This window comes from Macaca thibetana, chromosome 3 (assembly GCF_024542745.1).
Source record: "Macaca thibetana thibetana isolate TM-01 chromosome 3, ASM2454274v1, whole genome shotgun sequence".
Lineage (NCBI taxonomy): Eukaryota > Metazoa > Chordata > Mammalia > Primates > Cercopithecidae > Macaca > Macaca thibetana.
In genome coordinates, this window is record NC_065580.1 from 70584800 (window position 1) to 70598400 (window position 13601).

Below are 13601 nucleotides of genomic sequence, written 5' to 3' on the forward strand. Positions count from 1 at the left end.
TCAAATATTTGATTGCAGGGAAGTAAATGGAGGACTGATTTAGAAGAAATTCATTACTTTTCCCAAATACACCACAGGGCATTCTCCTGGGTATACTATCAAGTTACATAAATAATTGAAGCTGTACTACCCTTGTCAAAGTAAATGAACAAAATACACTTCATAGCACAGAGTCCTTGATTTTATTACACTCATTTGCTAATTCACAAAACTCAAATTCAGTGAAAGAAGGCCAACAAATCGGTACAGTGTGAAGAGCACTGAACTGGGAATCAGACTACCTGGATTGCAGCTTCAGCTCCACTGTTAACTAGCCAGGGAACTTTGGACAAGTGCCTTAGTCTCTCTGGGCTTCCCATTTCTCACTTAAGGAGCGAGTAAGATGGACACAGTAGTCTCCAGGGACCTTTCTAGCTCTAGAGTTTGTCGATTTTCCCACATATTCCTGTATATGTTCTATATATCGTCCTAGAACAGCATAATGCTCTTAATGTAGCTCTGTGCCATCTTTTTAGAAATGAAACAGGTGCACCCATTTCAGATGTAAGATTTGCTGCCTTCAGTTCCTAGACTTTTGTTCTGTTTTGAATCCTTTCCAAACAGGCTTTTGTATCCACAATGCCTGGCTTTTGAAGCCTCTATCCATTGGTCTTTTCCCAGCCTATCGAAGATTCAGTGCAATTGACAACCATCTCCTCCTACTAATACTTCTTTTGCTTGGTTTCCAGGACAGTATTCTCTCATTGCTTTCCTCTAGTTTAGAAAGCTAAAGTCTCCTCTTCACGCTCCTTTGCTGATTTCTCTTCATCTGCCAGACCTTTCACATTAGAGTGTCCTGGGGCTGAATCCTCAGATCTGTCTATCTGCATGGACTCCCTGGAGCCTAGATGATCTCATCCCATCTCATGATTTAAATATCATCTGTACACTGACAGTTTTCAAATTTCCATCTCCAGTCCTGTCTTCCCTGACTTGACTTGCATATCCAACTGACACTCAACATTTCCATTTGACCATTTAGTAGGCCTCTCACACTTAATCTTATCAAAACTGAACTCATCTTTCCCCTCAAACTTGCGCCTTCTCTAGTCTTACCCTTGTCAGTAAATAGCAGCATCATTCTTCCAGTTGATGGAAGCTATCCCTAACTCATCTTTTTTTGGTTCCACTCCACATTCAGTTCTTCCACAGACCCTGTTGTTGCTACCTTCACAGTATATCCAGGATCATGCCACTCCTCACTTCACTGCTATCACCCTGCCCTCAGTCACTCACCATCTTTCAACCACATTTTTACAGTTACCTCCTACCTGGTTTGCCTGCTTCTCTTCTTGCCTCCTTAAAGTCAGCTCTCGCTGTTTCCTCTTCTTATATGCGTGCTTGCTCTAGACATATGCATGGCTTGCCCTCTTACCTCATTTGATTCTCTCCACCAGTGTCCCTTCTCAGGAGAGACTTCACTGACCTCCTTCCACCCTAAAACTTCCAGTTTCTCTTCCCTGCTTTATTTTTCTTCATAACATTTACCACTCTTTAATGTATTATATCTGCTTGGTTGCTTATTGCCTGTCTCCCCCAACTGGACTCTATAACAACAGGGATTTCCTTTCATTCTGATTTATTTAGTACAGGATTCTGAAATTCCCAGAACAGTGTGAGGTTCAATAAATATTTTTCCAGTGAATGAAAGAATGGAACAAAGGAAGGGCAAAATATGTTGTTTCCCAATCTAAGTTCATTGTTCTAGATCAGAGAAATGTGGGAGATAGTCTGAGCTGTGGTTCTGAGGGAAAGGCAGACCATCCTATCATATGTTTGCTTATGTGTATAAATGTGTGTGTGCCTGCGACCACCTGGCATTTCAAAGATCAAAACATACCATGATGTTCAGTGTACTGGGCATCCAAACTTGCATCTCAGTCTCCATTAAAAAAAAAACAACATGATTATAAATGTTTATACGTATATAAATGAAAATTTCGTATTCTGTCCACAGTGTCTTCTATTTTTACTGTCCCAAATGTGAGATTGCAACCAGAAGCTGGAGAAAGCATGCGGGCCTTTGGGAAAAACAATAGTTATGGCAAAAGTCTATCAAACAGCAAGCACTGACAAGCAGCACATTCTCAAGAGCACACAGGTAAGATGACCTGCTTTACCAGGAAAGTAGTATTTAATGGATATTGAACAGATTCTTTAAGTGAAATATTTCAGACTCGTTTTTTCACCAACTATCCTATGAGTCTCTTGTGTGCATTATGGCGTTCATCAGACCTTCTATTGAGATAGAATGCTCTCAGTTATTTCCACATTTTCAGGCACCTACTAGACTCTAACTAAAATTATACTTTATCTTATGCTTTTATTTATATTGTCATAGGCAAACCATTTTAGTTATAAGCAAGTCATTTTAACTACTCACATTGCTCACAGAGATTAGAAAAAGGTTCACTTTGGGCTGTTTCTAAGCCACAGACCTACTTTCTTTTGTCCACTCAATTTTTCTAATTAGTTGTTCTCATTTTAAAATGGGGAGATTATACACAAAAGTCTAGATTTCTGGTTTTCCTTGAAAAATAAGCAACTCCAGCAGTATCACCTTCACATTCCTACCAGAAGTGTTTGCGTGAAACTAAATCATTGGCGCCTCCTTTGGAGGGGATGTAGACTCCCCAGTTTAGTTTAGCTCCCATCTGGGCCACTTCACCTATTTCTGATTCCTGTCTGGCTCCTGGTACGGACCTTATCGTGATGAAGCTTTTCTCTTTTACTATCAAATTCTTTGTCCTCTACTATTCTGCAGATAGGAAGCATAATCTAAACATGGCAACCTCTAGCCATGTCAGCCTGGCCCAGTCATCACATCACATGTGCTACATAATGACCAGCCTGGGATGGCAACTTCTGAAAAGGCCCTATTTCTTGATTGCCAGATGGAAGTGCCTAGTATTTTTGGAAAATTTTTAGTATATATGTAATTTACTTACATATTTATATATATATAATTTACTTATATATATTTTACATATATATAATTTACATATATATAATTTACTTATATATATAATTTACTTATATATATATATGCACACACACACATAAACTTAATGTAGCACAAGTCTCTGAAACAAATAGAGAACAAATGTTACTGTGGGGAAGGCTTTTTATGTGCTGATTTGTAGAGAAAAGTGTGTGTTTGTTCTGATATTCAGTAATTAAGTGTTCAGGCCAGGCATGGTGGCACATGCCTGTAATCCCAGCACTTTGGGAGGCCAAGGAAGGCAGACTGCTTGAGCTCAGGAGTTCAAGAGCAGCCTGGGCAACATGGTGAAAGCCCATCTTTACAAAACTACAAAAATTACCTGGGCATGGTAGTGGCATTTGCCTATAGTCCCAGCTACTTGGGAGGCTGAGGTGGGAGGATGGTTTGAGCCTGGGAGGCTGAGGTTGCACCACTGCACTCCAGCCTGAGTGACCGAGCCAGACCCTGTCTCAAAAAATAAATAAATAAAATAAAAAGTATTCAAGTAACTCAAAGGATATATGCAGCATTGCAGTAGTTCCTCTTCCTTCCTCCCTCTCTTAGTTTGAAATATGTTAACAGGCTAAATTGATAGCATGGTAAAGAGAAAATTTTAAACTATATACATTGTCTTGTGGGTAATCTGCCAGTATCTTGAGCTACTCCTGGACTTAGCTTTTGAATACCCTCAACATAGGGGTCAGTTTTGGCCTATCAGGGGCATGGTGGCAATTTGTGAATGATTTGGAGATAAAAGGTTTCCAGATAAAATATGATGTATAAATGACAGTCAGAAGATGTTACTGTTAACTTGTCACTCCATAGGTAAGAGTCTTCATTCTTCGTGTTATTTCTCCCTGTAGAATAAAAAGCACAACTCCTGGTTGCATTTGTACTCCCACTCTGAATTTCAATTGGTCAGACAAAGAGTGGGGCTAAGTTTTTGACAAGCTACCTCCTGGTATTGAGAATGGTTTTGATTCATGAGGGTTACATCATATGCTTTTTAAAAGTATTTAACCTGCATTATCATAATGAGGGCCCTGGCTTTATAAATCCCTTAACCAATTCAGTGGAACAAAACAAAAAAGTGTACTTTATTTGTGCTGCTGCCTCATACACACATGCACACAAGCAAGCCTGAATTTCAATTGCAAGACTGTGTTCCTTCTTCTTGGCTCTTTTGAGATCCCCTGACCTGAGTCCAGGCAGTCAAAGCTGCTAGAACGTGTTTCAGCTCCGCTCCTCCTTGGGAAATCAAATCAAGCTCACAGGACAGACGTGTTGCTTGGAAAGTCTCAAAGGTTGCTAATTGAAAAGAGATTTTTTAAAAGGTGCTCAGAACTACAATCATCAGTATATAAAAGCCTTTACAAAAATGTAAAAATATATTTTCTTCACATATATTTTTTAAACTAGATATCAGTTATATCTACACAGTAGAAGCTTTCCTCTAGAATTATTTGATAGCAACACAAATATTTTTTCTGTGAGTTTTGCCTTTTTCACATCAACTTGTAAAGCTTTTTTTTTTTTTTTTTTTTTTTTTTTTTTTTGAGATGCAGTTTTGCTCTTTTGCCCAGGCTAGAGTGAAGTGGCGCAATCTCAGCTCACTGCAACCTCTGCCTCCACCTGGGTTCAAGCAATTCTCCTGCATCAGGCTCCCTAGTAGCTGGGATTACACCACGCCCGGCTAGTTTTTGTATTTTTAGTAGACACGGGGTTTCGTCATGTTGGCCAGGCTGGTCTCGAACTCCTGACCTCGGTTGATCCACCCACCTCGGCCTCCCAAAGTGCTAGGATTACAGGCATGAGTCACCATGCCTGGCCAATAAAGCTTTAATATTATCGTTGGTGTAGTTTTCTTTCAATCCAAATGCCTCAGCTTGATTCAACATAATGCTGAAGAAACAACTCAATTTCTTTTTTCTCAGAAAAGCTATAGGGAAGATGGATTCTAAGAGTTTTCTGTCAGTCAGCAGAAAAAGAAATTATTTTAATGTCTCACCTTTGCAGAGTTTTTAAATAAATGGGGCCATCTTAGAGATCAAATAATGTAGCCTATTTATTGGCTATTATATCTTGTGGAATGGCCTTACTCTGACCAATACTGAATATCATCTAGACATTATAGAGCAAAATGTCTACGTAGATAAGATATCCTTAGAGAAAAATCTGTAATTTCTTAGACTTTAATTTTGCTGTTGCTGTTGAATTCATTGACTGTTTAGAGAAGGCTTTGACATCTTGGGACATTTGAATTTCCTCAAATGTCCCAATTCTTTGTAATGCCTAGAGAGACTGGGAAGGAGAGGGAGGCCAAAGGGGTTGGGGGCTCAAGGAGACTAAGACTGTGGGCCGGCATTTTAACCACCTCTCTTTGGGGAGTTACAAAGAGGTAAATGTGGAAAATGCATTGTATTACTTCTGTCTTTGAAATAATAGAGGACTGAGTAGACAAGAATATTTCAAGTCCTAATTTTTCTTCCAAACCTCAATGCCAAATTATTTCTATCCTTGCATACCAAGGTCACTTCAATTATTCAGTTAATAATGCCAGATTTGCATAAATTGGTCTTAGTGGAAAATCTAATGAGATGCATTTGGCTTTGCAGCAGAAAGCAATTTTGGTTTCAGAGTCTTATAACCAAATTAAATAAGAAGAAAACCATAAGCACCTAAGTTAAAAATGGGGTAAGTGCCACTGGATTATCAAAATACTGTGCTTCTTACATTTTGTTATCCTCTAAAGATATTAGTAAAGATTTCATAGGTTCTTCTTACTCATTTTTATCAGCACTGATGGGTAAGACCCTTCTAAAGTCTGAGAGAGCCTTAAATATACATAGAAATTTTCCCCAAGGAAAAGACTGGAAGCTGTATTGAATACCACATCCATTAGTATCACTTACATTTGCTTACAGTGATACCACCAAACACATCCCTCGGTGAGCTTAATTTTCCTCTTAATCTAAACTGGCATAGAAAGTGCATGGTCACTCTACTTCTCCTTTAGCTAAATATAAGGGATAAGAGAGGTCTCTACTCTTTTAGATATGTTTTGTAATTTTTCTGAAATAGTATGTGCTTATTATGGAATATCTATTTTCAATGAATCAGTTGGTTCACAGACCCCATTCCTAATAAATTTACAAATATTTGTCTAGTGCATGAAAGAATTTTATTTGGTTCAATTGCAAGAAGTTAACTGCATGCATATTTTGGTGACCCTCTCCTTACCTTTTAGCCTCTTATTTCTGCAAATCCACATTATATAGGAATTACGTGATAATGAAAAAAAATGTGTCGGACTTTCTACTTGGTCATTAAGCGGTAATCTCCTGTAAGTAGGCTGTTAGGTAAACAGAGTAGAATGCTCAAGGAAATTTAATTAAATGAGATGAAGATTTTTTTTAGAAACCTGATTTTAGACAGAACACAATGCACTGGTGCTTAAGACTGTGGCAGCGCTGTCTGAACGTTAGTAGAACGGTGTTTCTTACTCGGTAGGCCACCTAGAGCTGTCTGCCATCTCAACCGCCATCTCAACTCTGGAAACTGCTCCTAAAGAACAGCCACCTATTGCTCTCCTCCATGCTGTGACATTATGGCGGCTCACTTTTTCTGTCTCTGCATCAACTAACACAGCTTTCATGTTCCCTTCACTTCAGGGCTTCTGCTGACTTGTTTCTGCTTATTCATGGATCCCGCTTATTATCATTTCTCTTTGTCCCTCTACTTCTGGGGCAGTCTATTGCTGACCTCTTTTTGCCTCAGATTCAAACCCTCTCAGAGAGTGGCTCTGATTGATGTAGCCATCATCATGAAGTATAGAGTGAAGCTGTTGTGTCAGTCACCCCCGTAGAAACTGCTGGCTGACTGTAGGCTGCCTTGAGGTCAGGCTCTGAGCCCTGATCCAGTCAGCTGGGCCCAGAACTAGGTGGCCAACCTGTTTCTAAGGAAGTGTTTCAAAGAGACTGCTGAGCTTAGCCATTCAGAAACTTGGAGAAGCTTTTGGAAAGCAAGCAGTATAGCTGGAAAGTGCCTTGCCTGGCCTGTATACTACTGAGTGAAAAATCAGGCAAGTACAGAGAGAAACTCCAGTTCTGATGGTATGATATCTTCATTGTGTGATACTTTTGGCTATTGACAAAAGGTCCTTTTAAGGTATGTTGCATTTTCTCAACTATAGACACAAAAGGAGATAATATCCATCAGCACTTTTCAATATATAAGAAACACAAGTGTTAGATCTAGGTTTCTTTCAGTACCAGAAAGATTTCTGGGGTTTTTCCTGCAAAAACTGCCATTTTCTGCATGATCCTACAATTTTTTTTTCCTATTAAATGGCTACAGTTTTATTATTTCTGTTACTTCATATAATTGACAACAATTGTTGAAATGATGCTTGGAGGGGAAACAAACCTTACTTAGTGTTCTTCGCAGGTTTCATCTGAAAGATTCCCTAGTTGTTACCATTACCCCCACATGACTGCCAATTAAAAAATACATCTTACTTGGGAAATTGACAGCACTTTGAACCTCAAATGCATGAAGCATATTATGAATACCCATATGAGAAGAGGCTGGAATGCTATTAGTTCCCCCACCTCACCTTACCTCCACCCCACCTTACCTTAGCTCCCTCTCTACCCTGGGGAGTCTGTTCTGTCCTTTAAACGCTAATGCAAGTTTGTTTCTTCTCTCCTCCTCCTCGTCCCTTCCCTGCCTCTCCATCCCTTCTTTTCTTTGGGTCAACTCTGATCTGTACTCTCCAGCACTACCACCCTAACCCCATGCAAGGGTAGGCAGAGGACTCGTAGGCTCTCACCACCTACTGGGATTGTCACAAAGCAGAATGAAAATAAAGTTGTATCATGCTTCCTTCAGAATGCATTTTTGTTTTGTTTTATTTTGTTACTTGGTTTTTTTTAAAGAGACAGGGTCTCGCTGTGTTGCTCAGGCTGAACTTCCTGTGTTCAAATGATCCTCCCACCTCAGCTTCCTGAGTAGCTAGGACTACAGGTGTGCACCACCACACATGGATCATTTTTTAATTTTTTGTAAAGATAGAGTCTCACCATGTTGTCTAGGCTGGTCTCAAACTCCTGTCCTTAAGCGATCATCCTGCTTTGGCCTCACAAAGTGTTGGGATTACAGGCATGAGCAACTATGCCCAGCCTTCAAGCATTTAGTATTTTTTTTTATATTGACATGATTTCATGTCTACAGAAAAGTTGCAGGAATAGCACAAGGATTCCTGATACCCTTCACCCACTCTCCCCAAAGCGTTAACATTTTACTACATTAGCTACATTTGCTTTATCATATTAATTCTCTCCGCCATCACACACAAATTTGTGCACACATACATTGTTTCACTAAACCATGTATGTTACCCAAATGAAGCTCCATTATCTTTAAATATTTAACTGTTTTTCTTAAAAACAAAGAATTTAGAGTGATTTTTTTTAACTAAAAATACTAATTTTTTGCCCTTTTTTTCCTTTTTTTTTTCTTCTCTGATTGAAGGTTTTAAAAAGCAAAGTGGCTAAAAGAGAGGAAACTGGTTGATGCTTCACAAATTGGTTCATCAACCCATGGATCCTTAAAAATTGACTATATTTTTGTGATTCAGCATTTCCAGGTCAAATGAACTTTCAAAATGGTGAGGGGCGGGGGGAATAGCCCTTGCATCTTCTGACTTCTTAAAACCCAAATTAATTTCTTAGGGACTATTTAGCCAGCAGCAAAATATGAGTGAAGCTTTCTTATAAATAGTGGGCCCAAGCTGTGATGTGACTAGTAACCACAATATTTATTACAAGGAAGTTAGCAGTCACATATAGAAAATAGAAACAGTTCAGGTGCTCTATTTTTCCTTTTCATTTAATGTTGATTCTTATGAATTTGGGATACAGAAGGAATTGTCTATGCCCTAAGTGTACTGTATTGTATTATTAATACCAGTATAGCAGCTGAGTCCCACTAGACATTCTTTGTGGTCTGCTGATACTCTAAGAAGTGTCTAAGCATAAAAGGAGGCTGTTTGAGTTGAAGTGGGCTGATGGTCTGGGATGACATTTGAATGCACAGAGGACAATGTCTAAATGACAATGTCGAGAAGGGAAGGCAAAAAGAAGCTGGAAACTCTTCCCGCTGTCCCACGGATGCTCGTCACTCCTCCTGCGATATTCTTCACATGGGAGCTTTGTCTGGGTAGAAATGGGGACTGGGATCAGGGAGGGCTAGACACTGGGGCCTGGGGACAAGAGCCAGGGTTTCATGTCCTTAGACACATTAAAATTCTAGACAGATAGCAAATGTAATGAAAATTCAACCCGAATATGTTTTGATAGACAAAGTTAAACACTTTAGCTAAAGTATTACAAGTATAATTTACGAACAGTTTGCAATACTCTGAATTGCTTCCATGAATAAAGCTTTTAAGAGTATCAAATTGGTTGTGCAAATGAATGCTTTACTGAGCATCTTTTGGAATTTAGGATAGCTGCTTTCTCTACTAACCTACGCATGCACACACACACAAACACACACCCTTCATACAGCCAAAAAGAATAATTTTGCATCAGTCCTTGAGTTGTGAAGATAACATCAAAAGTTACTTTTCCATATAGGGAAATAATGTACACAATCTAGAACAAAAACAATACAAAAGTTAGAGTCCTTGGTGGAAATTTATCTCATTATAAAAATAACCTCCCCCCCCAAAAAAAAAAATTTTTAAAACCCTGTATGCCAAGCGTGGAATCAAATACTGAACTGTTAACTTCAATATTTGGGTGAATTTTTTCCCTTTAAATTATCACCATTCTCTTAATGTAGTTTGCATTGCGTATAGTGCCCTTGGATTTTTAATTGCTCTGGTTTATCATTTTCAATGCAATTAGTAAAATGCCCTCAATTACATATAATAATTACTGTAAATGGGGCTATTGGCCTAATTACTATAAATGGGGAAAGATGTGTGATTATAATGTGCAATTAAATCATGTACAGTATTTATTTTACATTATCACATACAATGGTATAATGATAACACATAATTATATTGTATCTTTCCTTGGTCAACAAATCTCCTCCATATTAAGATACGTAGAGTTGTGATCCATCGCCAAATTAACCATCTCCCAGATCATTCTTCCTAAAGTAATAGGTTTATTCTGTGGGCCAAGGCACCACTAAGTTTAAATATAATTAAATAAACTGATTCTGCACAGGCAGGAAAAATCTGAAAGGAAAAAAATTATTTTACCTGTATTAGTTAAGAATGCCCAGATTATCCTCTTTTTGTCGGTGTCAAGACTTTAATCCTCCCTGGCTCCATACCAACCTCCACCATACCTGTTTGTTTTTATGTGAATATGTAAAAATTAACACCCCTAAATGGTGGTAACATTTAAAATATGCCTGAGAAAAAAGAGGTTCTTTCTTCACTGTGGCAAATATTATAATCATCCCTAGTTTACAAATGCACACTTAACGAGCTTATAGCACATGATTAATTCTGCAAAGGATGCTGTTTGACAGAGTGGGATTATGAGAATTGCATATTGATAGTGGCAGGAGAAATAAATCTATTTTCTCTACGTAAGGTAGGATATTCTTGTGTTCTTTAGAAACTGGCACATCTCAGAGGTGTTGCTCTCAAAATGATCTCAGGATGGAAAGAAATCAGTAATTACAGAGCCAGGCATTCAGTTGTGTCCTAATTTTCCCACCAGTTTTTCAGTGTTTCAGCTGCCTCAGAGACTTAAAGTATTCTCATTAGGTAGCTGCAGAGGCAGCCGCTTGCCTACTCCCTCATTCTCTCACTCGCTTTTCCTTTTTTTTTTCCTTCCATTCCTGCCTTGGGAGTGACTGTGAAGATCATTTGCTGGAATGATTGGCAGGTTAGAGGATTCGATCAGATGAGTTCCTCTTAGTGCAGGTCAAAAAGGCTAGTTAGCAGGAGCTGTCGAAAAATGCCAGCAGCATTCGAAATGGGAAATGTCATGACTTCGAGGCAGGGGGTGCCACCTGGAACAGAAAGCTCTCAGCTCATTAGCAAGTTACAGGATGCGGGCTTAACTGGAGGGAGCAGGGAAGGAAAGATAATACCCAATAGGGAAAATGATTGTGAAGTGGAATTGATTTCATGTATAATTTGTTTATCACTAGAGGGGACAAATGCTGTCCTTCTGACATGAGCAGAGGAGTATGGACTATGAATGAAGCAACTTAGCATAATCTCCAGGTTGAGCTTTGGATTTAAAGAAAGCAAACTTCTTTATTCTTAACTGTGGAAATGATCAGGTCATGTTACATTAATTAAAGCTGACATACTCTCAAATGTTTTATCTGGGCAATTGTGGCAATTCGACAGAAACGGATAGAGATGGGCAACTTTAAAAAATAAGAGGGATTTTCCCCCCCCCTCCTAGTGTGGAAGACTAGCTCAGTTGCATACTGAATTATAACAGGGTTGGTGTTTATACTCACTGGTTAGCTGGGTTGCACAAATCAAACCAGGGTTCTGGATTCACGTGCAGTCTCATTGATAGAGACCACATGCCCTTTGGGAGATCTGAATCTAATCCATGTGAAAAAAATATATGTACATTTTAGAATGTGACTGTATCATATTTTGGTACAATGTTAAAATTTTAATTTCTTTTTTTTTTAAAAGGAGAAGTTCTCCAATTTCATTGCTTCTTAGATGTCAATTCATCTAGAATGTAATATTCTACTATAAAGTTAACAATTTACAGTAACCTTATTTACAAACAAAACTAAACTAAAAAGGTGCTGTTATAGAGGAAATTGATCTGCAGTTTATAAAAAGAGAACATAGTGGCAAAACAGAAAATAGTATTGCCTCACATGTATTCATACTAAACTCCAAATTAAAAGCTTCCAGTGTGTTTACAATGTATCAAATTTGTGTAAAGCCTTTTTTAAAACATCAATTCCATCTGAAAACATATTTTCTTTTGATAAGAAACTTTTATGGTATCATTTATCTTTTGGCATGGAGATCTTCATCTTGTTAAGTCACAAATGCCACAGCTGCAAATCTTTCTGGCTGAACACTAAAGGATGTTTACTTAGCATCCAGATTCTGGTTAAAATGTGTATTTTCAAAATGTCTTTGCCTTGGGTTTCTCTTAAATATTGAGACATTTTATGAGGCAGTTGTTAATAAGCCAAGGCTTGTTTTATCAAGCAGCCTCAGACTGCTGTGTAATGTGAATAGGAATCTTAAAACCTCCTAGTCCAAAACACTGGTGCAAAATTCATTCCATTCTATATTCAGCATAAAAAGCTTAGCATTAAGCTACTGTATATAGCTGTCAAGATATACTGCATTAGTTCTGTCAAATATAAAAATTTAAACATCAGTGTGAATCCACTCATCCCCTCATTTGGGAATTGTATTGTGTGCTCCAGAAGCTGGCCTTGAAAACAAAATTTTTATAGAATACTATTTGAAATGGTTCACCTAACGTTAAGATTTTTTTTTCTTTCACAGAAACTCGATTTGTTAATAACTGACAGATTTATTAGATTAATAAATACACAAGTCACTTTGAGGGAAAACATTGTCAAAAAATGTTGTAATACAATAATTCGGTATAGTTGTCTATAAGTAGGTTTCCCAGTCTGTACCTTTAAGTAAGAAGCCCTTACCACTCAAGACAGTCAAGCTGAAGGTGCCTGGCCCCACAGACTGCAGGGGTGAATTGGTGGTGTTTGTGCATGCCTGGTCTCATTGCCTACCCTTTTCTCCAGCCCCTCCTCTCAATTCCACGTTCCAAAGTCAGCTCTGCACTCCCTGACTTCTTAGAATCTCCACTGTTTTGCACTTTTCTCAATCCATCACCTCTCCATTAACTACTTGCTGGTACATATTGACATTCATATATTTATCATACTCTTTGGTGAACCTTTCCACAGCTCTGTGGATTGAGTAACCATGTGTTAAAAGTCTCACTTTCAGTTTTGTGGGTTCTCCTAAGAAAAGGTCCCTGGGTACTAAAGAAAAGAAATGGTAGTTTTATCATCATCCTTTATGTCAGCAGATCTCAAAGTGTGGTCCATATACTCTATGGATCCCCAGGGGCTTCATGGAGTCAAAACTGTTTTCATAATAACACTAAGATGTTCTTTGCCATTTTCACTTTGTTGACATTTGCACTAGTGGTGCGAAAGCAAGGGAGGGTAAAACTGCTGGCTCCTTATCATGAATCAAAACTGTGTTCCTGGGCACTGTATCTTCACAACCGCATAATTCAATTTTTGGGGGGAAAAAAGCTTCACTTAATAATATTCTTGATGAAGAGGTTAAAAGTATTGATTTTATTAAACCTCGACTTTTAGGTAAATGTCTTATTAATATACTATGTGACTAAATGGGAAGTTTGCATAAGTCATTTCCACTGGATACCTAGTTACCATGGTTGTCTCAAGGAAAAGCTCCTGTACAGTTGTTTGAGTTGCAAGCTGAACTAACTGCTTTTTTCCAGGCACATGGTTTTTACTTGAAAGGAAAAACTATAGTTATTCAAACTTGGGTATT

General features: G+C 38.3%; 1 protein-coding gene across 8 annotated transcripts in view; it reads left to right on the plus strand.

Annotated features, from left to right (window-relative positions):
• CDK14 (cyclin dependent kinase 14) overlaps positions 1-13601 on the plus strand; it is a 798330-nt gene that overhangs the window by 705494 nt on the left and 79235 nt on the right. For all 8 annotated transcript variants that reach the window (XM_050782870.1, XM_050782869.1, XM_050782873.1 and 5 more), the window contains one exon: positions 1997-2140. In XM_050782870.1, the coding sequence (XP_050638827.1) occupies positions 1997-2112 (116 nt within the window). In that variant the 3' untranslated portion in view covers positions 2113-2140. The remainder of the gene's footprint in view (positions 1-1996; positions 2141-13601) is intronic.